The sequence below is a fragment of the Astatotilapia calliptera genome, chromosome 23 (assembly GCF_964374335.1).
Source record: "Astatotilapia calliptera chromosome 23, fAstCal68.1, whole genome shotgun sequence".
In the NCBI taxonomy this organism is placed as follows: domain Eukaryota; kingdom Metazoa; phylum Chordata; class Actinopteri; order Cichliformes; family Cichlidae; genus Astatotilapia; species Astatotilapia calliptera.
In genome coordinates, this window is record NC_137443.1 from 25,688,159 (window position 1) to 25,712,428 (window position 24,270).

Consider the following 24,270-nt stretch of genomic DNA (forward strand, 5'->3'; position numbering starts at 1 on the left):
ACCTGAGGACCCGGCCTTCGTGCTATAAGTGGGCCGGGTCCTCCGAAAGCCGGGTAGGCCGGAAGTGAGCGACTGTGACGGTCTAGCCTTCAGAATTACATCACGAGCTCTCTCAGTGGAGTGAAACTCTGCCATCTGCTCCTTGCTATCTAAATATAACCAGACACTGGTGTAAATTCTCGACCATCTCACACTTCTGTTTAATCAGTTTTCTGTTTGATGTTTATTCAGCTGTGTGAAAACCCCCGGAGGAACCCTCCCAAGGGATTAATAAAGTTTTATTTAATCTAATCGTATCTAATAACTTTAATCTCAGCCAAACCAATTTACTCAGGAACAAATAAAACACTAAAAAAAAAAAGAAGTAAAAAAACAATAACATTTTTAGGTTATCTAAGTGACTCATATATCATGTTTAACCTGAGTGGCGAAAGACCGCGGGGGTTTGAAAATGATGTACCGGGAGTTCGCTGTTCTTGCCGGCTCAGATATTTGAAGTTTACACACCTACATTCTCACCTGAAAATATGCTAAAAGTTTAGTTTGCAACCCAGAAAGAGTAATAAGAGTAATATTAAACCTAAGTAGCTGCCGCCATTGTTGGAAACTGGAAATGGCTGGAATGAATTCTGGGATATGGTTTTTCATTTTTGTTGTCCAGGTGGAAAATCAGGAGAAATTTGGGAGAATGGAGATTTTCGGGAGGGGTACTGAAATTCGGGATTCAAATCAGGAGGGTTGGCATGTATGCCTGTCGCCTTGACGTCTGTGGTCATGAAATCCCTTGAACACCTGGTGTTAGCCCATGTGAAGGACATTACAGGCCACCAGTTGGACCCTTTGCAGTTTGTCTACTGGTCAAACTGGTTGGTGGATGATGCACTGCTTTCAGCAACTTCATGATAGCCTCTAGAACAGGGTGGGGAGCTCCAGGCCTCGAGGTCCGGTGGGCCAGCCTGCAGGTTTTAGATATCACCCTGGGTCAACACACCTGAATCAAATGATTAGTTCATTACCGGGCCTCCAGAGAACTTCAAGACATATTGAGGAGGTAATTTAGCCATTTAAATCAGCTGTGTTGGATCAAGGACATGTCTAAGGACCTGGCCCTTGAGGTCTGGAGTTCCACACCCCTATTTTAGAAGGTTCCTAGCAGGATAATGAGAAACAGGTGATTGATTTATCGAAATCTGTCATTTCTTCAGGAATAGTTCTTCAGGCTTCTTGAAGGACATTCAAAGCTCTTCTTTGAATGTTTCTGCCTTCTGTTCTGTTCTCTGTCAACATGATAAGATACAATAAGATAAGATAAGACTTTATTGATCCCACAACGGGGAAATTTTTGCGTCACCTCAGCTCAGGTACAGATATCAGAAGGAAATACAAAAATACAAATAAGTACAATCAATGAAAAAAAGTAAGATAATACACTATATACAATGGTAGCATACACAGTATGTGATTATGGATATAGTTGGAAATATGGAAGACATAAACTATATAGCTTAACATAACTATTGTACCACTACTATTCCTATCCGGTTGTTCAGTGATGACGCGACGAATCCTACTTCCGGGTCTAAAGTAGTCTGCGTTTAATATGGCTTTTGTGTTGTTAACATGTTTAATGTTATGTATTTTCTTCTATTTGATCTCAAAAAGCTCCTAAAACAGTCAGTGATCCCTGTTGACCTCCCTCGGCTTTTATTACCACTAATCATTTATTTAAGCTCAGTTTTTAAAACCTTAGGATGTAACTACAGCCCAGGCCATGCAGCAGTATATGAATGACTAACCTCGTATTATGGATGGATTATCTCAGTTGTTCTCCTGGCTGAAGTTTGGTCCTTTTACAGCATCCTGCCATGCGATTACATTTGTTCCTGACCACCGAGAACACTCACGTTAACTTTTATCGAGTGGAAAAAAAGTTAGCTTGTTTATATTATGCTAACATAGCTGTGTCGCTAGCGGTCATGTAGCACATCATTATATACCAGCTAGCCCAACTTCAGTAACCCTACAAACGTCACTGCTGTTTAGTTTTCTGTCTTCATTTATGTTGGAAGTGATAGCAGAGCTGTACGTTTTAATTTGTTTCCAAAACCCCGCAGTCAGGACATGCTATATTGTATTTAGATAGAAGCTAGCGAGCTAACTCCCTGGTAACTTCTAACTCCGTTAAATGTCATAAATTCCGTTTTCATGGATGCCTGGATGTTAAACTCAATTGTTACACCTGGTAGAGCAGAACGCTGATCATTTTATTAAAGATGAAAGACTAGACAGTTTTTCAATTCTCAGTAATGCCACAGTGATTGTTTGATATATGGACCTGCAGCGGAGTTTAGGCCCAGACACGGCTAGTGACGTCAGACTGAACAATCGGATTTATAGACATGTACACACACACATGTACACACTAAATATACATATGTATACATATACAGACATATATACCTGCACATGTCCATACACATGGAAGGTCTATTATGCATGAAGTGGTGACCGTGGATGTTCACAGTGTCCAGTGACTTATGACATCGTGATTGAGGAGTTATAGAGTCCAACTGCTGTTGGGATGAATGATCTGCGAAAGCGCTCCTTCCTGCAGCGAGGGTGTTTCAGTCTCTGACTAAAGGAGCTGCTCAGCCCACTCACATACTCATGCAGTGGGTGATGTGGGTTGTTCATGATGGATGTCAGCTTTACTAACATCCTCCTCTCGCCAACCACCTCCACAGACTCCAGGGGACATCCCAGCATGGAGCTAGACCAGTTTGTCAATCCTGCTCCTGTTCCTGTCCGTGCATCCACTCCCCCAGCAGGCCACTGCATAGAAAAAGGCAGATGCTACCACAGTGTCATAGAATGTCCTTAACAGAGTCCTGCAGACTCTGAAGGACCTCAGTCTCCTCAGCAGGTGGAGTCAACTCTGGCCCTTCTTATACAGGACGTCTGTATTTGTAGTCCAGTCCAGTTTATTGTTGAGGTGAACACCCAGGTACTTATAAGAGTCCACTATCTCAATATCTTTCCCTTGGATGTTCACCGGTGTTGTAGGGGTTGACTTCCTCCTGAAGTCTATGATCATCTCCTTTGTCTTGCCAGCGTTGATTTGGAGTACGTTGGTCTCACACCAGCCAACAAAGTCACTGATGACCCCCCTGTATTCCTGATCATTCCCGTCTGATATGCATCCAATGATGGTTGTATCATCTGAGAACTTCTGTAGATGGCAATCGTCCGAATTATAACAGAAGTCTGAAGTGTAAAGGCTGAACAGGAAAGGTGAGAGAACCGTGCCCTGTGGTGCCCCCGTGCTGCAGATTACCACCTCGGACACACAGTCGTGGAGCCTCACATACTGTGGTCTGTTGGTAAGGTAGTCGATGGTCCATGCAGTCAGCTGTCTGCCTACTCTGGCTCCCTCCAGCTTCCCTCTCAGTAGTGCGGGTTGGATGGTGTTGAAAGCACTGATCCCACACTGCTTCAATAATGTTGAGGTCCGGGCTCCGGGGAGGCCAATCCATGACCGATAGTGTTCCACTCTGTGTTTTTTGTCTATCCAGGTATGTTTCTACTGCATTGGCAGTGTGTTTTGGATCATTGTCATGAAGAAAAATTAAACTGTTTCCAATCAGATGATTTCCAGATGGTATTGCATGCTGGATCAAAATGTGATGGTACTTTTCTATGTTGATAATTCATCAGTTTTGACAAAGATCTTCAATATTGTTGACTGAAATGCAGCCCAAACAATGTCGGAGCCTCCACCATGTTTTACAGATGACTGTAAACACTCACTGTACCTCTTTTCTGCCTACCGGTCTGCATATTAATGATGATTAGAACCATAAACATTCAGATCTGGATTCATCACTCCATCAGACTGGTTTCCACTTCCTTTCAGTTCAGGCCTTTTCTTCCTGTTCCCCTTCCTGTTTAAGAATGGCTTCCTGACAGCCACCTTCCACTGAGACCATTTCTGATGAGGCTTCAGTGAACATTAGATGGATCAGCTGAAGGTCCAGATGCATCTACTGTTATGATATTTTGATACCACGGTAAGCATTTACAGGATATTGTTTTATACAGGAAAACTGTTACTCAATAAGGCCGATCTACTAGTTGTTTTTCTCTTTCTCTGTGACCCAAGAATTAATGTGTAAGACTCACAAGCTGGTACCTGAAGGTCAAAAACACCACAGAGATGAGACCACTTCCTTACTCCCATCCTCCCTTTTTCTTTATCTCCTGGAAAAGACTCGTTAAAGGCTAGGTGGTTTGTTTCAGAATTCACTGATGAAAGAACTCTGTATTCTATGTCTAGGAGTGTATTTTGCTGGGATGATCATAAATTGTAGCTGAACTGATAAACTACACACAGGATACTTCTTGGCTCACAAGGCAGGAAGACGTTTCCTTATTTGGTCTGTACCGGTTTGAACTGGGAAAGCTGACACACGAACCTTTTTTCATCTATATAAACTGCTGTGTATCAAATAAACCTTTGAGTCGATTTGGGAAGACAACCTGAAGCAGTCTGTGTTTCCTTGTTCTCCCAAGCTGCTCCCGACGTCGTAACTAACCCAGCTGAATGGCATACCTGAGTGTTACTTTAAATAATTAGGAATCTTATAAGGAAAGGACAGAACTCTGCTTATCGCTCACGCCACGGAGGAAACCCGGGAAGGCAATTTCCTTCATCTACCACTTCCTTTTTTCCTCTGAAAGACTTAAGTGAAGTGGAAATGTAGCTAATGCCCAAAGAAAAACTTTGAGAGGTCCTTGGAAAGCCTGGGGAAATACTGCTCAAAACCACTTAGAAAATTACAGGAAATTCTGACTTCTTGGAAGAAATGTGGGCTGGGGCAAGACTTTTGTTCTCCATTGAAGTTTTCAACTTTGTAAAATATAAGAACTACAAAGAATAAATATTAGTGAAATATTTACGTTTTAAAACCGGTGATTAGCACCTTTTTGTTGTCGGTACAAGAGTATAACTTTTGATATTTAGACTACAATAAGATTTTTTTTTAAAGTTTAGTTTTTTTGTTATGTTTTTTAAATACGTCTTTTATTTTCAGTTATTACTTTCTTATTCCAGAATTTTTTTCACATGTCAACGATCAAACATAATTTTTAAGTTAAGTTTCAGTTTCAGAGTTGTAGGCGTCCTTGCAGCTTTCGCTTTCTCTGAAAACACGTGGTCACTCTTGGCTCTTCTCTGTACTGACTTTCTCCCTCCGAAAAGCCTGCGTCATGTTGCTTTAAACTCAATTAAAAATACATTTTATGTACAGTGTCGTTCTCTTTGACTTTGTACAATGACAAAATACATCTTGACTCTTGATGTTATGCTTACAGGGGCAGCTTTAAACAAAAAAACTCCTGTGTATTTTTTTTTTCAGGCATGCTTGGTAGCTGTCAACAACAGCCGTTTTTCCCTCTTTGTGATTGGCTGTCTCGTGGAAAAGGGCGGGGGCTTGTCGTAAATGGTGTGCGGTGATTGGCTGATAGTGTTCCGTAAAGTAAGCTGCGCCACTGGAGTAGAAAAAAGGTAGGAGAGCTGTTAGGGACTCAAGCGTTTTCGGAAACACAACTTACTTCCCGTGGAAGCTTGTTCACGTTACCTTTACATTAAAGGTAAGTTACATGACTTACATGTTCAAAAGGTGACGTTGTTTTATATTAATCGCATCTGTGACCCTTTTACACAGCAAGCCGTGCTAGGAGAGCACTTAAACTTGCTAATCGGTAATGCTTAAAAAAACGACTCCTGCAAACACTTGATGGCAGTTTACGGGATATAAGCGTTCCTCTGTGTATGTGTTAATATTTGTGTATCTGTCCGTAGCCGTTATTTAAATCAAATCTTAACTTTTTACACGCTTACGTCCATACCTCCAACCATTAGGGGTCCGAAACGTAAATAATTACCTGTCAACCCCGTGTAAAAGTCGGGATCTTAGTCGATGTGTAACACCAGATAAATTATTGTATATGCCGATCTCTCAGGTGAGGCACCAACATATAGATAATCTATTGAGTCTTGTATTGTTAGACGTTAAAATAAGGGGCTCTGCTTGAATCTTAAAAAAGACACATTACCGATTAGAGTTTGGCTGAGGAGAGCTGGAAAGGACCACAGGGCTGCCTTAAGTGACTTGGGGAGCCAGAAAGATTAAAAATTAAAGCTGTGAAATGGATTTACTGGCTATGATCGTCTCATGAATGTGGAATTAGGTCATATATATATAGATACACATACGTTTAAATACTCTTAATGATATATTTTTTAACTGATGCTGGAGGCAGAGTCGCATTTGTGGGGAAATTGAAACCTAAGCTGACCTTAGACGCCTCCTACATTCAGGTTTAGCCACTTGGAACAAGATAAATACAGATAAGATTGCGTTTGATTTAAAAAAAACAAAACAACAAAATGTTAATTTGTCTCTTCTTTAGCTGTCAAACAATCCTGTTTTACAATATGGGAATTAATCTGTGCAGCTAATTACAGTTTGAGCTTCAGTGTCTATGAAATCCAGCTACTTTTAACAGAAATCAGTGTTGGATGTTCCTTTACATCATCACACACATCTTTCTTTGTTTTTACTTTCTGATCTTAAGTCAGAGCACAACTGAGCCAGGAAGGAGGCGGGTGGCAGCCCGCGACAATCCTCGAGTCAGCACTTATCATTTCACAATTTCTCACACTGTAAACAAGCAGCTGGTTTTCTGTAGTGAGAAAAATGTTTTGGAGCTTCCTGACCTTTGTCTTCTGTCCACAGTGATGCAAGGAGAGTCAGAAATAAAAAAATATTTTCAATTAGATCTTCAAATTATTGAATTATCCTCATATATTTATGGATTTAAGATGAGTTCTTAGAAAACCAAGCTCAGAACAAATGACTAAAAAATGTTTCCTTTATTTATTCAGGATTATTATACACTTCTACACTGTATATAAACTTTAACTAAGTATCCACGTCTAGCGAATTCTCAAAAAGCGTAAATTCCCTTTAAAGGGTTTTTTAAAAAGTCTCAGATTTCTGCCACTTTTATCTCACAGCCTCATGATAATAGATTCTGTATGTTTTTATTAACTGTTGTGTGTCGACAGCGGAAGACTGCAGACAGAAATGTGACATACATGTCGATAAATTTACACACATGATCTGCTTTTGTGGGCGTTTAATAACCCAGCTAGGGTTTTCTTCAGTCTTTGATGACACACCAGTGAAAAAGTATATAAAATCAGACTTTTTCTGCTTATTTCCAGCTCCATATTTTCACTCCTGGACTCTGCTAGAGTAGCTTTGCATGATTCCCAGATTAGAATAATAATAATAATAATAATATTATATGGGGGCGATCGTGGCTCAAGAGTTGGGAGTTCGCCTTGTAATCGGAAGGTTGCCGGTTTGAGCCCCAGCTTGGACAGTCTCGGTCGTTGTGTCCTTGGGCAAGACACTTCACCCGTTACCTACTGGTGGTGGTCAGAGGGCCCGGTGGCGCCAGTGTCCGGCAGCCTCACCTCTGTCAGTGCGCCCCAGGGTGGCTACAATGTAGCTTGCCATCACCAGCGTGTGAATGTGTGTGTGAATGGGTGGATGACAGGTTGTGTAAAGTGCTTTGGGGTTCTTAGGGACTAGAAAAGCGCTATACAAATACAGGCCATTTACCATTTTTATTTATCTCATACTTGGTCTCCAGTTCATTCTCTGTCTAAGCTGTTTTAGCTCCTTCACTTTTAAGCTGACTTTAAGCAGCTCTGATTGGCTGCCCCTCACTATCAAGACTTTTGTTGCACATGTTAGAAATATGTGCCCTCCATGACATCATAAAGATCAAAGAGTAGGAAAAGGAATTTTTGAAACTGAGTATTTAGAGCAGTCTGAGGCTAGAGCGATTACTCGCACATACACTGTCCTCATTATTTGAGGCTCTGGTGCATGAACATCCACCACGAAACAGGATATGTATGACAGAAAAAATGCTTTAACATTTCTTATCTGTGAAACTAAAATGGTGAATAATCTTGCCTGATGCTCGGTAGAAAAGCCTGTATATATGTAGCCACCTTTTGTGCTTTTTAGGAAAATGATGAAGCTGAGCAATTTGGCCATCACCTACCTGTTGTTTTGAAACTGAGTGGCACTGATTACCTCTTATTTCTGACACTAACACAGATAAAAAGCAATAAAATTAAGTTCATGTTTAATTAGCAAGATGTGAAAATACAGATTTTAGTGAAAAAACGCACCAAGAGAGTTTATTTTATTGGCATCGCTGAGCAGGGGAAGTATGGGCTCAAAATGTGGTCATAAATATTTTGTACTTGTAAAAAAGATTTGTATGTGTAAAAAAAAATTTGTGCATGCGTAAAAAAGATTTGTGTGTGTAAAAAAGATTTGTGTGTGGACTTAGCCCAAAAAAACCCCTGCAAGTTACAAGTATGAATTTTGACCCTATTTTTCTTCCTTTAAGCTGATTGGTCAACGTCATGTCAATCACAAATTCTGATTGGATTGTTACATTTGTGATTGACATGACATTCACCAATCAGATGAAAGGAAGAAAAATAGGGTCAAAATTCGTAGTTGTAACTTGCAGGTTTTTTTTGGCTAAGTCCACACACAAATCTTTTTTACACACACAAATCTTTTTTACAAGTACAAAATATTTATGACCACATTTTGAGCCCATAGGGAAGAGGCTATCTCACTGCTGGTCATTAGTAAGAATGCAGCTTTTAGACTCTCCTGTCTTTTGCGTAGACTGTGCCACATCGTGCAAAAAATGTCCTGACAGAGCTGCTTTCATTCACCAGAAGATGGCGCAGTGGGGCCAGCTTCAGATGCTGGACAGCAAGTACCTGGAGCAGGTGGATCAGCTGTACGATGACTCGTTCCCCATGGACATCCGTCAGTACCTGAGCAAGTGGATCGAAAGCATCGACTGGTAAGAAGTCCGAATAAAGGGCAGCGTCTTTTTTTTTTTTTTTTTTTTTGGCAAACGTTTCTCATCGACTCGTTTGAACCATTAAAAAGTTGTTTTTATTGTAATACCTGTACTGATTTACCTGAATTTTTTTTATCTGGCATATCCCCTCCATACAATAAAAAGAGGAATAACTAACACTAAAACAAGAAAATCAAAGGTTGCAAAGCAAATAAAAGCAAAGGTTAAACTGGATGTCCTGATGGAAAAGAAAACTGTAGGTGCATTTGTATCGACATCGTAGACCAAACAGAAGCGAGCTCACACTTGTGGACGTGGATCTGGATCTATGGTCCTGCACTGGAAAACAACAGGGTCACCAAGGATATGGAAAGCTTCATGACATTGTATCCACAATGCAGGGATATCTTTGCGCATATTGAGAGTTTTGGTTCAGCTGCAAAAATTTAATTACATGTGGGGGAAAAAGTCCTCACAGCCCATAAAATCCTGGTTGTAAAAGTGCAGAAATACCTGTCCTTCATCATCATTTCAGCATCTGTTCATTAACTGTTCCATTGCTAGATTTTTATCAGACCAAAGCAAAAGTGTTTGAGCTAATGAGACTGATAATCATGGACTTCTCAATATTTGGATAAAGGTTTTGTTGAAGCACAGCATTTGCTGAAAACCAATTTGTAACCCTTTCAAGGTTAACCCCAAACTGAGCGTCTTCTGTTCATGCTACTCAAAGACTTACTGTGGTCTCCTCAGGGACACGGTGGCCATGCAGGACTCTCTGGCCACGGTTCGTTTCCACGACCTTCTCGCTCAGCTGGACGACCAACACAGCCGCTTCGCTCTGGAGAACAACTTCCTGCTGCAGCACAACATTCGCAAGATCAAGAGGAACTTGCAGGTCCGACCCTGGATTCGAAATACTTCTGTGTGAGGCAGGTTAAATTCCTTTATGTAACTAAAAGTACGAGCGGTTCTCTCTCCAGGATCGCTTCCAGGAAGATCCCGTCCACATGGCCATGATCATCTCCAGAAACCTGAAGGAGGAGCTGAAGATACTGGAGATTGCAAAGAGCACAGAGGTAAAAGCTGCAGCTCGGTTTCGTTGTTAGAACATAACTATGACAGCAGAATAACACCCGACAGATCTAAATCCTTCCGTTAATCAGACTCTGGCTTTAAATACACATTTACTTTTAGGCTCACACATCTGGGGTTTAAATTATAGACGAGTGTTCAGGATTCAAACAGCTTATAGGTGGATTACAGCCAGCTTCTGGTGCAGGTAGACCATCGTAAATCCTACCAGATGCAACTTAAAGCAAGAGAAAAGATGCTTTCAAGACAAAAATAGCTGAACAAATGATAAGAATTGTATTACTTTTCCAACTTAATGGCTGCTTGAATGCTCCAAAATCATGCTGATGCATGGTGCGTACACGTCTGCATGCTCTATGAATCAAAGCCCAATATGCACACAGGGACTGAGTTCTCATTCTTCAAAATGAAAAACCAACAGAAACAACCTCAGAATCAGCTTTTTTCTTATGTACTATAACTTTAGTGCATTAAATAAAGCTGTAAAAACCATTTCACCTTCATGCTGTTTATATTCTCTTACTCTCACAGAGTAAAAAAATAAATCATCCTTTTTTTGTTTTTTTTCCCAGTAATTTTTCATCTGCATGTTATCTTTCCACTCAAACACAGAAATTTCTATTTCACAGCCACAAGCCGTAATCAGAAGATTAAAGCAACCTTCTACTAGATCTAAAAGATAGAAAGAATTGGAAAGGATCTACTTCATTACACCCCTTATACCTATTTTTTTTTTCATGTATAAAACTGCAACGCTTGTGGGATAAATTACTTTTAATTTAAAAGGAAATACCATCTGTCCATCCATCTATCTTCTTCCGCTTATCCGGAGCCAGGTCACGGGGGCAGCAGCCCAAGCAGAGATGCCCAGGCCTCCCTCTCCCAAGCCATCCCCACCAACCTCCTCCACTTATCTGGAGGAACACCAAGGCATGCCAGCTGTGTCCTGGGTCTGCCCTGGGGCCTCTCCCGGTGGGACATGCCTGGAAAAGGAAATACTTGCCTGTGATATCCTCATTGATCCCAGAGTGATGTTTTTGGCCCTGATGAGAAACTGGTTAAAATTTGCTCCTCTGCAGACAGATCAGTGGACAAAACTATGACCCAAGTGAAACGTCTACAAGTCAGAACACTTGTCAAATACCTGAAAAGTCTGAACACCTTAAAACTACAGCAAGTGTTCCTTCTTTATTTAGCATGTTTTGCGATTCTGTTTTCTTCCCTCTTCTTTGTTTTTACTTTTAAATGCCTTATCTAGAAATCTGATTAAACATGAGGGTAGCAGCACGGGTTTCTGTTCATCTACACCACATACATTAAGATTGATGCAGTTTTGCTATCAAAACTACGATATACTCTGTGATAATGATGCTTAATGTTAGCTAAGGAGAGCGGATTTTGTCTTAAGATTGAGACACTTGGAGTGGGTGTAATCTTGATCTGATTTCGTTGTTTAGCAGAACTTTAACCTCTATGTCTAAATTAATACCTGAATTCAGTTTCACTTTTCAAGGTACCGAAGAGTCTAAACCTGTTTCTGTTTCAGAGACGTTAAAATGTGTGACCTCTGTTTCGGTAGGATGAGACCGATGGGGCAGTGTCGGCCATGGTGGTGGAGAAACAGAAGCTGGACAACAAAGTGAAAGAGATGAAGCACATAGTCCAGGTAAAACTATTACGCAGCGTGTAGGTCCCAGCTCGAGGTTGGCCCGGCTCTGCTGGAAAATCTCTAACGGGCTCTTTGACTATCAGGTGGTGGATCAGAACATTAAGAACGTAGAAGACCTGCAGGACGAGTATGACTTCAAAGTCAACACACTGAAGAACAGAGGTGAGGAAATCGTCCAGGCTCAGCTGTAGAGCCAAACCCCAAAATGTGATTGCAGTGATTTGGATGGCTGAGGAAGTACTTTTGGTAATACAGTGAAGATCAACATGTCAAGGGGCAATTTGAGTTATGGAGGCAGAGAAATAATTTCAGAGAGCTGACGGAGTTTTGAGGTTTTGAGCTAAAGCGCACTTGTTGCCAAATGCGGTGATCTGATCTTAAAAAATTGGAACAAAGTAGCTCGTGTTGGTAAAATTACAGAGTGAAAGGCCTTTTCCAAACTGACATATATTAAATGCTCTTAAAAGTTCATTTTAAATTCAATCTATGTTGCTTCCAAGTTTTAATTGTGTGCATTTTTTTTCCTTCTTCCTCCACAGAGAATGAAATGAACGGCATGACGGTGAAGGACCTGGAGAAGGAGAAGATGACAGTCGGGAGGATGTGCTTTGAGCTGAAAGCCAAGCGTCAGGTGACGAGAAACACGACTAACATATAATCCCTTTGAGGTCACTGGGCTGTAACAATAAAGTCATTTTGATCTTATAAACTTTTTCTTTCTGAGGAGTTTTAAACGCCATAACAGGACATTTGATGTGACTGATGCGATGGACTCTTGGGTGTGGGTTTTTTTGTTTTGATTTTTTTAGGACGCTGTGCTCGGGCTGAACGAGCTGCTGAACGTCACTCAGGCCCTGCTGGCAGAGTTGATCTCCGAGGAGCTGCCCGACTGGAAGCAGCGTCAGAAGATCGCCTGCATCGGTGGCCCGCCCAACGCCTGCGTGGACCAGCTGCAGAACTGGTGAGCCGCCCTCTCCATCCCATCTCTTCCTCTTTAATCGCCTCTTTCTTCACTTCCTCTTCTGCTTAGCCATCAATCTTAGTGTCTTTTTCATTCTTCCACCTATATTTAATATTTCCCTCACCTTCCTCATCGTAATTTTTCCATCAGTTTTTTTTCATCAGTTCATTTTGATTAAACACCTGCGAGGATGTGAACCTGTTTGAGAAGAAAGGTTAAAGGGGTTTAATAAGATGTTAAAATAGTTTGATAAAAGACGTAACATGGTAGATAAACAGATGAAAGTGGTCACTAAACAATATGGAAAAATCCTAAATGGAGGAGATAAATGACTGAAAGTAAATGGAGAACCAAAAGTAATCCAGGGTCCAGTTCATGAACAGTTCTTCGGTCGACTGGGTGCTTCATCTGGTGTGTTATCTGATCTCCTGTCCTCGCCCTCCTGCAGGTTCACGGCAGTAGCGGAGAGTCTGCAGCAGGTCCGTCAGCACCTGAAGAAGCTGCAGGAGCTGGAGCAGAAGTTCACTTATGAGAACGACCCCATCACATTGAAGAAGGCTTACTTGGAAGGCCGAGCTCTGGAGCTCCTCAAAAACCTGCTGTCCAAGTATGAAACCCTTCACTCTTTATTGTTATCATTATTATTATTATCATTATTATTGCTGAGTGTTGTTATTATTGGCTGTTAACCTGGATTCTGATCTGTGTGAAGCTCTCTAGTTGTAGAGAGGCAGCCTTGCATGCCCACCCACCCACAGAGACCACTGGTGTTGAAAACAGGCGTCCAGTTTACGGTGAAACTTCGGTAAGAAGTTAAATGTGAAGTGTTTACGTGTCTTTCTGCCCTGACCACTAAATCATTTTTACATTTATATAAGTTATATAATAATTCATATAATTTCTCATTTATATAATTTCTAAAAAAATAAATAAAACAGAACCAGTTTATTACCACTCTTGGTCCTGTCATGCTTGGTATTGATCCAATACTGATACCAACATTGGTATCCATACTATCTATACATCCCTGAGCCTGGCTCTGCTGGAGGGTTCTTCCTGTTAAGAGAGAGTTCTTCATCCCACAAAATAAATAAAATAAGAATTTTTCCTTCTTTGTTTTGTACCCAAATGAAATGAAAACGCAGAAATTGCGTCAGGTGATGTTTATCTGTTGGTGAGCGTCAGCTTCCTGTTTCAGTCTCGTTTCCTTTCGGTTCAGGTTTCTGGTGAAACTGCAAGAGTTTAACTACCAGCTCAAAGTCAAGGCCCTGTTTGATAAGTAAGCAAATTCTCACCTTTGCTTTTGCCGCTTTGAATCATCATGCTGCATGTTTCCAAATATGTAACACTTTTTTTTTTTTTCTCCTCAGGGATGTTACAGAGAAGAAAGGGTACGTCTGAAATGTATTCATACACATTGAAATATATAACGTGTTATTCAGTAACGCAGCTGATTAATAGCTTTCCATTGATCATCTTTGAATCAGGTTCAGGAGGTTTAACATTTTGGGGACAAACACCAAAGTCATGAACATGGAGGAGTCCAACGGCAGTCTGGCAGCAGAGTTCAGACATTTGGTAAAATCAGTGTCTTAGTATTAAACCCACAGTATTCCCTTCCACTGGTTATATATTGTTTTTATTATTTAGGGAGATTTCTTAGACACCCTAATAGTGATGCCTTTCCAACTTAATCTCCATACAGCAACTCAAAGAACAGAAAGGACCTGGAAACAGAACAAATGACGTAAGAGCCTTTAAAACTTTATTCCATATAATACACAAACCTGCTCTGTGTGTTTGAGACTGCAGGTCACATACTGGCTGTTTTACAGTCATCATAGAGGCCTTCAATATGCAACAGACTCGTCTACCTGGATGTTTTTTCTTCCTCTTCTTTAGCTGTAGGAGCGCGCCCTCCTTCTCTGCGCTGATTCTCTTGTGTGGTGGAATATAACCATTAAATTAGTAATTCTGTCCAGGCCGAATGTCACATGAAAATCACCGTTTCAGCTTCCCACGGCATGTTAGTGCGAAAGCTTCAAAATAAAAGTTCTTTAGAAAAAACTGAAGGGATTTTATAGAACTAACAGTGGCCTAAAAAATCATTTTATATGTAATGCACACTAGAAAAAGAAAAGAATTCATTGTCCCGCATTACAGCTTACATAGCTATATGAGGAACCTTGTTCTACTTTATATGTAACCTCTGTAAATGTGACGTAAGGACAGATATGGACACATAGTTTGTTTTGTTGGAGAAAGATTGTAAACTACATTTGATGTGGTTTTACGTGTAGATTGGTGATGTGGAGTGAAGTTTAGTTACAGGAACGTTGCATGCTTCCTGCAGAGGCTTGGGGAAGGGTGTTGTGTGTTTTGGGTAAGCTGAGTGTGTCTCTGGGTGTTCAGGGTCCTCTGATCGTCACCGAGGAGCTCCACTCGCTCAGCTTTGAGTCGGAGCTGCAGCTCAACCAGTCCGGACTCGACATCAAACTTGAGGTGAGACCCGCCCTTTGTTCATGCTCAGAATTAAACTGGAGTTGATAGAGGAGATTAAACCCTGCTGCTTCCTCCTGTCGTTTTATTTATTTCTAGGCCATTTCTCTGCCCGTGGTCGTCATCTCCAACGTCTGCCAGCTACCCAGCGGCTGGGCCTCCATCCTCTGGTACAACATGCTGACCACGGAGCCCAAAGTGAGAACACGCTTTGATTTCAGTCCGCTCCTAGCACCTCCACGTACCCTCGCTTTTGTCTCTTACCAATCTCCAACTGTCATATTTTCCAGAACCTGAAGTTCTTCCTCTCCCCTCCTGCGGCGAAGTGGTCTCAGCTCTCCGAGGTGCTCAGCTGGCAGTTCTCCTCCGTCACCAAGCGAGGCCTGAACCAGGAGCAGCTCAACATGCTCGCTGATAAACTGCTCGGTGAGACGCACAAAAATAACATGTGGTAATGTTTTAAGAAAATTCAAGGCCACTAAATATCTTTTAAAGTCTCTGTTTTATTCATAACAGGCTTAAACCTTAACTATAACTAAAGATCTTAACCCTCAATCTGTCGTTTCTTTACTACTGATGAAATATAAGACGATCTGAGGCTCAGAAAGCTGCAGACCAAAACGAATGGCTCAAAGTCAACAAATGGCCGACTGTCACTGCTGTGCTAATAAACTTCTACCTGCAGCACACATGAATAACCTGCAGATGTTTGTACCTGGTTGTTTTTCTGTGAAGGAACCAAAGCTCAGAGGAACCCGGAGGGACTCATCCCCTGGACCAAGTTCTGCAAGGTGAGCCATAGTCTGATAAGCCTCATTTATCCAGCTGATAATGATTTCATTTATATTCAAAACCAGGAGACTCAGAGGGCAACGTAACAATCACAAAGGTTAAAACTTTAAAAAAAAATGCAATTATGGAGGTGTTGATGTAAATAGTTACAAATAAAAACAAAGTCCGTAAAGACTGTTTGATACACTGTACTGCCAAAAGTACTCACTCGCCTGCCTTCACACACACACATCAACTTGAGTGACGTCCCATTCTTAATCCATAAGGTTTGATATGATGTTGGCCCTTTGCAGCTATAACAGCTTCAGCTCTTCTGGGAAGGCTTTCCATAGGTTTAGGAGTGTTTTGAGGAATTTTTTACCATTCTTCCAGAAGCACATTTGTGAGGTCAAACTGTTGATTTGAGGACAGGACTCTGTGCAGGCCAGTCAAGTTCTTCCACACCAAGCTCACTCATCGATGTCTTCATTGACTTTACTCTGTGCACTGGTGAACAGTCATGTTGTACCAGGAAGGGACCATCCGCAAACTGTTCAAAGCTGAGAACATGATATTGTCCAACATGTCTTGATATGCTGAACCCTCTATGTTCCTTTCACTGGAACTAAGGGTCTGAGCCCAACTCCTGAAAAACAACCCACATCATAATAACCGCTCCAACAAACTTTACACTTTGCACAATGCAGTCAGACAAGTACCGTCTAGACCAGGGGTCAGCAACCTTTAACACCCAAAGAGCCATTTGGACCCGGTTTCCACGCAAAGGAAAACACTGCGAGCCACAAATACTTTTTGACATCTAAAATGAAGATAACACTGTATGTATTGTTTTTTACCTTTATGCTTTGTGTGAACAACTAAGGTGTGTTGCTTATGAAATCCATGAAGTGCTACAGAGAAAATTACATTTTATTTATGTAATGAACACATTTTGAACTCTTAAAGAAATATAACCAAAGGAAAACGATCCATGTAGCAAAGAAAAACTGTTGTGTGCCACCCTTATATCGTCTTTGGGCTTTTGGAGCGTAGCAGAGCCTTGACCTGAATTTTAAAAAATAATTGGAAAAAAGCACTACGCTACTATGCAACGGGGCGATTGTGGCTCAAGAGTTGCCGGTTCGAGCCCCGGCTCCGACAATCTCGGTCGTGGTGTCCTTGGGCAAGACACTTCACCCGTTGCCTACTGGTGGTGGTCAGAGGGCGCCAGTGTCCGGCAGCCTCGCCTCTGTCAGTGCGCTGTGGCTACAATGTAGCTGCCATCACCAGCGTGTGAATGTGTGGATGACTGAATGTAGTGTAAAGCACTTTGGGGTCCTTAGGGACTAGTAAAGCGCTATATAAATGCAGGCTATTTACTAAAAAATGAAAAATAAATATTTGCATAAATATTTATTTATTTACTTATATTTATTTTACCTGGTAAATGTGTGTGGCGGGGCGTGGTCTGCAGTGCCGCTGCATGTGAGGAGGCGGACGCACCTGAGCGGCACCCGCAATCACGCCTCGCCGCCTTAACGTCTGTGCTCTCTATGCTGTTGTGTTGGTGTGTGTCGGGCTGTGAGCTGAAAAGCTACAGCCGGCTGTATACGTACAGCAGCTGTGTGTGAAAAGTGGTCAATAAAGAGATGCTGAAAAGCATGTTCATGGAAATATCGTCAGGTCTGCCGTGGTATGTTTACAATGGAACTTCTGCTGCTGAACCTCTGCGCACAGTGAAGTGACTTTCATCTTTGCGCGGGACTGTAAGCGGTCATCTGTGAGGCGTGAGCGGTGTTTGTTTTTAACATAGTTCACGGTGGAGCTGCTGACATAATGTGGATCTGAAGATCCATAATTGGCCTACCAGGGGTTGAAAGTCTCGGGAAATGCACGGCGTTTCGGCGGGTATACCGGCTTCCGCGAGTGTGACGCTATTTTGAGCGACGAAAAATAATAAAATATTTTTATATTTCAATATCACAATAATCTTCCAATTTAGAACTACAAGTTTAAAAAGAACTAACACAAAAAATACACTTCAGCTAAATACTTGTCATTTATTTTCCCAAACCACGCGGAGCCGCAGTATAAGGACTGCGTCTACACCAGGTTGCCGACCCCTGGTCTAGACTGAAAACTGTGATTCTTCGCTCCAGAGAACACGTTTCCACTGCTCTAGAGTCCAGTGGTGGAGTGCTTTACACCACTGCATCTGACGCTTTACATTGGCAGTCTTTGGTGATTGACTTTGGAGAAAGTCTGCATCCCACAGCTGACTGGAATATTTAGTAGTAAGGAAATTTCATGCCTGGACTTGTTGCACAGGTGGCATCCTGTCACGATACCATGCTGGATTCATTCAGTCATTCATTCACTGAGCTCCTCAGAGCGACCCAAATGTTTGTAGAAACAGTCTGCATGCACAGGTGGTGGATTTTATCCAGTCGTGGCCATGGAAATGACTGGAACACCCGAATTTTAAGATTTGGATGGCTGAGTGAATACTTTTGGCAACATAGTGTATTTATATCAGTGTCTTCATCTATATCCATCTAACAAGTGGGTATCTTTGTCATCAGCTTCTTTTCTATTGGCCCTAAGTTTACTCCCAAATAAAGCTTTTAAAGATTGTTTTAATGTTGAGTATAACTGACGCTTGAGCCACGTTCCCATGGCTGCAGCCTCCTCAGGCAGCTTGCTCCAAAGCCTTGACTCTGGAGCAGCTGCCTCGTGATCTGAGCCAACAAATATTCGCCTGTAATCACTTTTATTCATCGTGCACTGAACCAGACTTTGTGATTCGTCCAGCAGCAGAGCGCAAACGAGAAGGCGTTCCCTTTCTGGTTGTGGATTGAAGGTATCCTGGACCTGATCAAAAGACACCTGCTGTCCCTCTGGAACGATGGGTGAGTGGCGCTCTAGTGAAGCTGCGAGAGTCCGTGGGGGGAGAATTTAAGCGGTAAACATGAGTTTGTTTGTTTTCTCCTCCTGCAGCTGCATCATGGGATTCATCAGTAAGGAGAGGGAGAAGGCTCTGCTGACTGACAAGTGTCCGGGCACCTTCCTGCTCAGGTTCAGCGAGAGCAGCCGAGAGGGAGCCATCACCTTCACCTGGATCGAACACGACGTCCACGGTAATACAGTCACTTCATTTGACCTTCATTTACACTTTCAACAACACAAAACTTGAAATTTTGAAGGTTTTCATGATTAAACGTCTCTAAAGATGTGGCTGACGAGACATTTTTATTTTGGGAGATTTCTCTACGACTTCAAATCAAACCACATGAACCAATAGCCTTGATGTCCTGTGCAAGAAGTAAGTTTGAAGGAGGTTTAGTCCTCAGATTTAATCTCTTTGGTCTCTTTTTCCACGCAGACAAGCCGGTCTTCCACTCCGTGGAGCCGTACACGAAGAAAGAGCTTTCCGCCGTCTCGCTCCCCGACATCATCCGCACCTACAAGGTAATGGCAGCGGAAAACATCCCAGAGAACCCGCTTCGCTTCCTCTACCCCAACATACCCAAAGACAAGGCCTTTGGGAAGTACTACCCCAAACCATCAGAGGGTAAGAGCTGCTGTTACGTTTGGTTTTCGCCCATAAATACTCTGATACTTTGCAGACCTTCATCCAAGCTTCATTTACCTTCCAGCTGCTGAACCGATGGAGTTTGAGGACACGGACAAGACTGGCTACATGAAGACGGAGCTCATTTCGGTTTCAGAAGTGTAAGCAGAGAGAAACAAACGCATCACGACTAAAGAGAAAGACTTAACGTGTAATCATGGTTTGTGTCCGTGTGGTTCAGACATCCGTCCAGGCTACAGGACAACATGATGCCGATGTCTCCGGACGACTACAAGGCTCTGGAGCAGTACGTGAGCCCCAGAGACATTGACGCTGTGGTGAGTCAGCACTGTTTAAACTATAAATTTGGTATTAGCCGAGCAGTAGTAAAACTTCAAAAAAGTACAACGCAAACCAGAAATGAAGGCTGTTCACCTTCAAAGTAAAAGTTGCAATCTTTGTAACCTAGGGTGCTTGGGAAATAAAAGCGTCTGGACTTCTTTAAGTTTCCTTTAACCTCCTAGGACCCGAACTCTTCCAAAGCATGCATTTTTAATTTCTTTTTGATATTTGGGCATATTGGGGCCCGATGAATGTAAAAACAAAGAATTACCCGATTTTTTTTTTTTACCTTTTGTTTTTAAGAAAAATAAGAGCCACATATGAGGATATTCGTTTAAAATTTTGACAGAACAGTAGCAGTATAATGTCCTCGTAGGTGTATATCAGGCCCTTGTAGAGCAAAATTGAGTATTTTGGTCTAAATAACCCAAAATGTGGTGTCCACAGGTCCTAGGAGGTTAAGATGTTTCACCTCCTATCCAAGAAGCTTCTTCAGTTCTAATTGATCCTCTATCGAATCACAAAGTCCAAGGTGTGAAAACGGTGTGGGTCACAATCAGCCAAGGTGTCGGGTGTACGCCTTGTGAAGCCCAGCCCCACCCTATCATGTGATTTACTGAGGTCAGATGGCCCAGGGTGTGAGTGGGCGTTAAGGTGTCTGGGAAGGGATCTCAAAACTGGCGTATAGATGGCAGACAGTTGGCGTTGTAAACCATCGCCTCTGTTCAAAGACAGTCGTTCACAGTGGACATAGATGGCGTCTTTCACTCTCTTTTTCAAACCATCTGTCCTCTCTGTCCAAAATGTGAACATTGGCATCCTTAAAAGAGCGACCTTTGTCCTTTAGATGCAGATGAACAGCTGAGTCTTGTCCCGTGGAGGAAGTTCTTCTATGTTGTGCCATGCGTTTATGAAGTGGCTTTAAGTCCAGATGCTTTTCTTTCCAAGCTCTTTAGACTATGATGACCTGGATGACTAAGAACCTTCACAGACACTCTTTGTCACCCTTTGCCAGAGCTTTTATTTTGAAGGCAAACGATCTTGAGCAGTTGGGCAATGTCTGTAGACAAGTCCAACTGCTCACAAGGAGGTCTTTGCCAATCGGATGGGCAATACGCATTTTTCCCTAGCAACAGGTGGTTGTCAGGGACCAAATTGTCAGTACGTTTAACTGAGGCTTTAGCAATTATTTTCCCACCAACTATCACAATTCATTTCTCTCTCACAACTGGTCTGTAAGCGTGTGTGAGTGGAACTTTATTTGCTCGATCCTACATCATCACAATGACAAAATGGCGGACAAGTTAATATCACATGCTTATTGGTCATGTGTCCTCAAATCCTCAGTTTTACCCATCATCACTTGAAGTTGCTGGTTGTCATTGACTCTCTTGTCACCACCTTGCTGCTCTCTGTGTGGATGGCCCTTTCAGCACCACCTATGCAGATTGCAGCGGGCAAGCAGGAGCCCGAGGATTTGGACTGATTCTGGTTCATCTTCACTTTCATTGTTTCCATTCGTGTGTGTGTGTGTGTGTGTGTGTGTGTGTGTGTGTGTGTGTGTGTGTGTGTGTGTGTGTGTGTGTACTTACTTTTTGGTGAACGAGGTCGCCACAAAACCGAGAGGTCCTGTCAGCAAGACCATCAAGTTTGGTGCAACCAGGAGGGTGAACCTGAAGATCAAACCTCCTAAAACATGTTACTGTTGTCTTCTGTCTATGCAAAGATGCAAATTAATGGAAATTTGCTCTGCATGCTCTGAATGGGGACAATTGTCCAAAACCCATCAGCAGTGATTCCCCTCACTTGGCCATCAGTTAGAAATGATGAAGGAGCTTATTGATGGCGTCTGAAAGCAGCTGGCGCTGAATCCTTACACTCTGATGTCATTTAGAGATGAAAAGAGAGAAATTTTGAGTAATCTTTGTCTCTTTTTTTAAAAACATGGCAGTATAAATGACCTTCTGCCCCTGGAGAAACAGTTTTTGTTTTGTTTTTCCTCTTGGCACTGCATGATGTCATTGAAAAGGGACTTCCTTTTATGGACACCAGTTTCTAGTGTTGGGACAGGCTCCAGCCCCCCTTTACTGCATCAGCTGTTCCTGTTGTCTATCCCTCTACAATGTTTCTGTCTGTCTTCTAGGTCTGCTTTCAGGCCAACAATCTGCTGGATCTCGAAGACTTTGACCATCAGGTAGATGCAGCTTCAGCGTTGCGCTGCTGTGTGTTAAAGTTTAGTCGGTGTAGCTTTGACACACCTGCTGCATGTTGCCATACTAATGTTTAAACTCCCTCAAGTGTTTAGTACATCATCCTCACTTGTGTGGGCCGCCCAGGTAGATTAAGTTTATTTCCTTTTTTTTTTTCTTCTTTAAAAGAAAATCCATCTGACAGGACAACACGGTCCATGATTTGGACAGCCCTCCTCGTTCTTATTTTCAAAGTTTAGGGTCCAGCATGATTTTGGAAGGGTTTCTAAAGATTTTAACATTTATTTGGCAGTTTAGCAGTCAAGACTTGATCGGAAGGCGAGAGGGTGCAAGGAAAGATGAAGCAAAGGATTGCTGGTCGACCAAACCCAAGCTTTCAGCTGTAAGGCATGCGTGCCTGCTAACCAGTAAACTAAACTGCACCACTGGTTTTTAGACTGGCTTCTGACATGCCAATTTCTGATATGACTTTGAACTGGTTTCTGACCCTTTTTTGACATGAGTTTTGACTGTTTTCATTTTTATTTGAGTCGGTAGCTGCGCTTGGTCTCAGTATTGTATTTTTTCACGTAATCCAGTCTGCCTCTGTGATGTTGAGCTCTGTACTGTGTGATTTAGACCACTGGCTACAGGACACATTGTTCTTCATGTAGCTGAGAATATTTCCCAGATGTATTTTGGCCTAAATTGTCTCAATTTTGTTGAAATGAGAACATTGATAATAAAAGCATGAAGCTCTTCTTCCTTGCTAACCCTGTTACCCTGTAACTGCCAGCACGTTTTGTGTTTTTCTGTTTTCTCTGTAATATTGTAGGTTCTTTACCTTACAATATAAAGCGCCTTGAGGGAACTGTTGTTGTGATTTGGAATTATATTAAAAATAAAAAAATTAAATCAAATTTTACTTATTTCTTTTCAGATGAGTGCAGCAGACTTTCGAGATGGAAACTGAAGGGAAGTCATATTCCTTTGACCTTCATTCTTCTCCTTGTACTGTACTTTTCACCAGAGGTCATCAGGTTATGTACTCGACTCTTAGATTCCTGTATGATTTTGACAGCACGGTCACCTTTCAGAAACAGGAGAAAATTTTCTCCTTTTTTTTGTACATAGTGTTTCTTTTTGATTAACTGTGAACTTTAAAGCCCTCAGTATCCTCTGCTGTAAAACTGTAGCATTTAAAACGTTTCTGCTTGCTTCATGAGAAATGATCATCATAAATGACTGTTTGGATTCATTTTATCAGTATAATAAATGCTTGTATTAAAATGAGTCAGTCATGCTTTGTTTTTAAGGTATAAAAACCTACTCTTTCACTCACCCCCTCCCTGATCCTGTTGTGAGGTTTCTTCCTGTTTAAAGGGAGTTCTTCTTCCCCACCATCGCATCATTTGATGGTTAGGGTTCTTTCAGTAATACTGTCTGATCTTTACCTTTATAATAAAAAGCATTAAAACAACAGTTGCTATAAAATTATATAAAAAGTATAAAATTAAGTTAACCTCCTAGCACCTAGCGTCCACATGTGGACATCACATTCTGGGTTTTTGCTCTACAGGGGCCTGATATCCACTTACGAGGACGTTATGCTGCCACTGTTCTATCAAAATTTAAAACAAATGTCCTCTTATGTGGATCTCATTTTTGTCAGAAACAAAAATCAGGTTAAAAAAATAAATAAAAAATTCTACTAATTGTTTGTTTTTTACATTCTTCAGGTCCCAATCAGCCCAAAGAGCAAAGAGAAATCAAAAAGGCATGCCATGAAAGAGTTCGGGTCTTCGGAGGTTAAACTGAACTAACACACTGTTAAGGTTACAGGTTTCACACTGATATTTTTCTGCTGCTTCTAAACTGGGCCAAGTAACATCAGTATAACGATTGATACATGTACTGTCAACAGAGCAACTGATTTTACAAAGATGAGAGTTTAAACAATGCAGACCAAAAACACAGATGCTGCAGTGTGAGAGGAAAAGCATTGTGAGGTAATATACTATTCAAAGGATGTTCTTCAAAAGTTTTGGCCAGTAAGGCTGGAAAAGATCTAATACATTAATAAAGTTTAGACTTTGTGAAGGCAGGAAGTGAGTTGAGACTCACAGCTCTATCACTGAGATGCAGGAGAATCTGAATTATTTCAATAAATTCATTTAAAAAAAAAAAAAGATGGTTTTCAATT

The 24,270-nt window shown here is 41.7% G+C and overlaps 1 protein-coding gene across 6 annotated transcripts; it reads left to right on the forward strand.

Annotated features, from left to right (window-relative positions):
• The first annotated feature begins 5,508 nt into the window (after positions 1-5,508).
• stat1a (signal transducer and activator of transcription 1a) lies at positions 5,509-23,360 on the forward strand. 6 transcript variants are annotated; one of them, XM_026158693.2, is made up of 25 exons: positions 5,509-5,649; positions 8,843-8,970; positions 9,724-9,868; positions 9,954-10,049; positions 11,645-11,731; positions 11,818-11,896; positions 12,274-12,365; positions 12,544-12,695; positions 13,144-13,302; positions 13,408-13,500; positions 13,915-13,974; positions 14,066-14,086; positions 14,183-14,273; positions 14,401-14,442; positions 15,108-15,197; positions 15,294-15,392; positions 15,485-15,620; positions 15,930-15,985; positions 18,777-18,874; positions 18,963-19,102; positions 19,348-19,536; positions 19,622-19,697; positions 19,778-19,874; positions 22,022-22,072; positions 23,008-23,360. In XM_026158693.2, the coding sequence occupies exons 2-25, from the start codon at positions 8,843-8,845 to the stop codon at positions 23,038-23,040; spliced, it is 2,310 nt and encodes a 769-aa protein (XP_026014478.1). In that variant the 5' UTR covers positions 5,509-5,649; the 3' UTR covers positions 23,041-23,360. The 6 variants fall into 6 exon arrangements, with proteins under 6 accessions (XP_026014478.1, XP_080153813.1, XP_026014477.1 ...); XM_026158692.2 differs by having other exon boundaries at positions 5,510-5,649; positions 8,840-8,970; XM_026158694.2 differs by having other exon boundaries at positions 5,510-5,649; positions 8,840-8,970; positions 18,780-18,874.
• The last annotated feature ends 910 nt before the right edge of the window (positions 23,361-24,270 follow it).

What these genes read in the sequence shown, in the direction of transcription:
- stat1a (XM_026158693.2), top strand. Translation starts at nt 8,843, where the DNA reads ATGGCGCAGTGGGGCCAGCTTCAGATGCTGGACAGCAAGTACCTGGAG. An exon ending in GACTCGACATCAAACTTGAG is followed by an intron (nt 15,198 to 15,293) that starts GTGAGACCCGCC and finishes ATTTATTTCTAG; the next exon opens with GCCATTTCTCTGCCCGTGGT. An exon ending in TGCTGACCACGGAGCCCAAA is followed by an intron (nt 15,393 to 15,484) that starts GTGAGAACACGC and finishes CATATTTTCCAG; the next exon opens with AACCTGAAGTTCTTCCTCTC.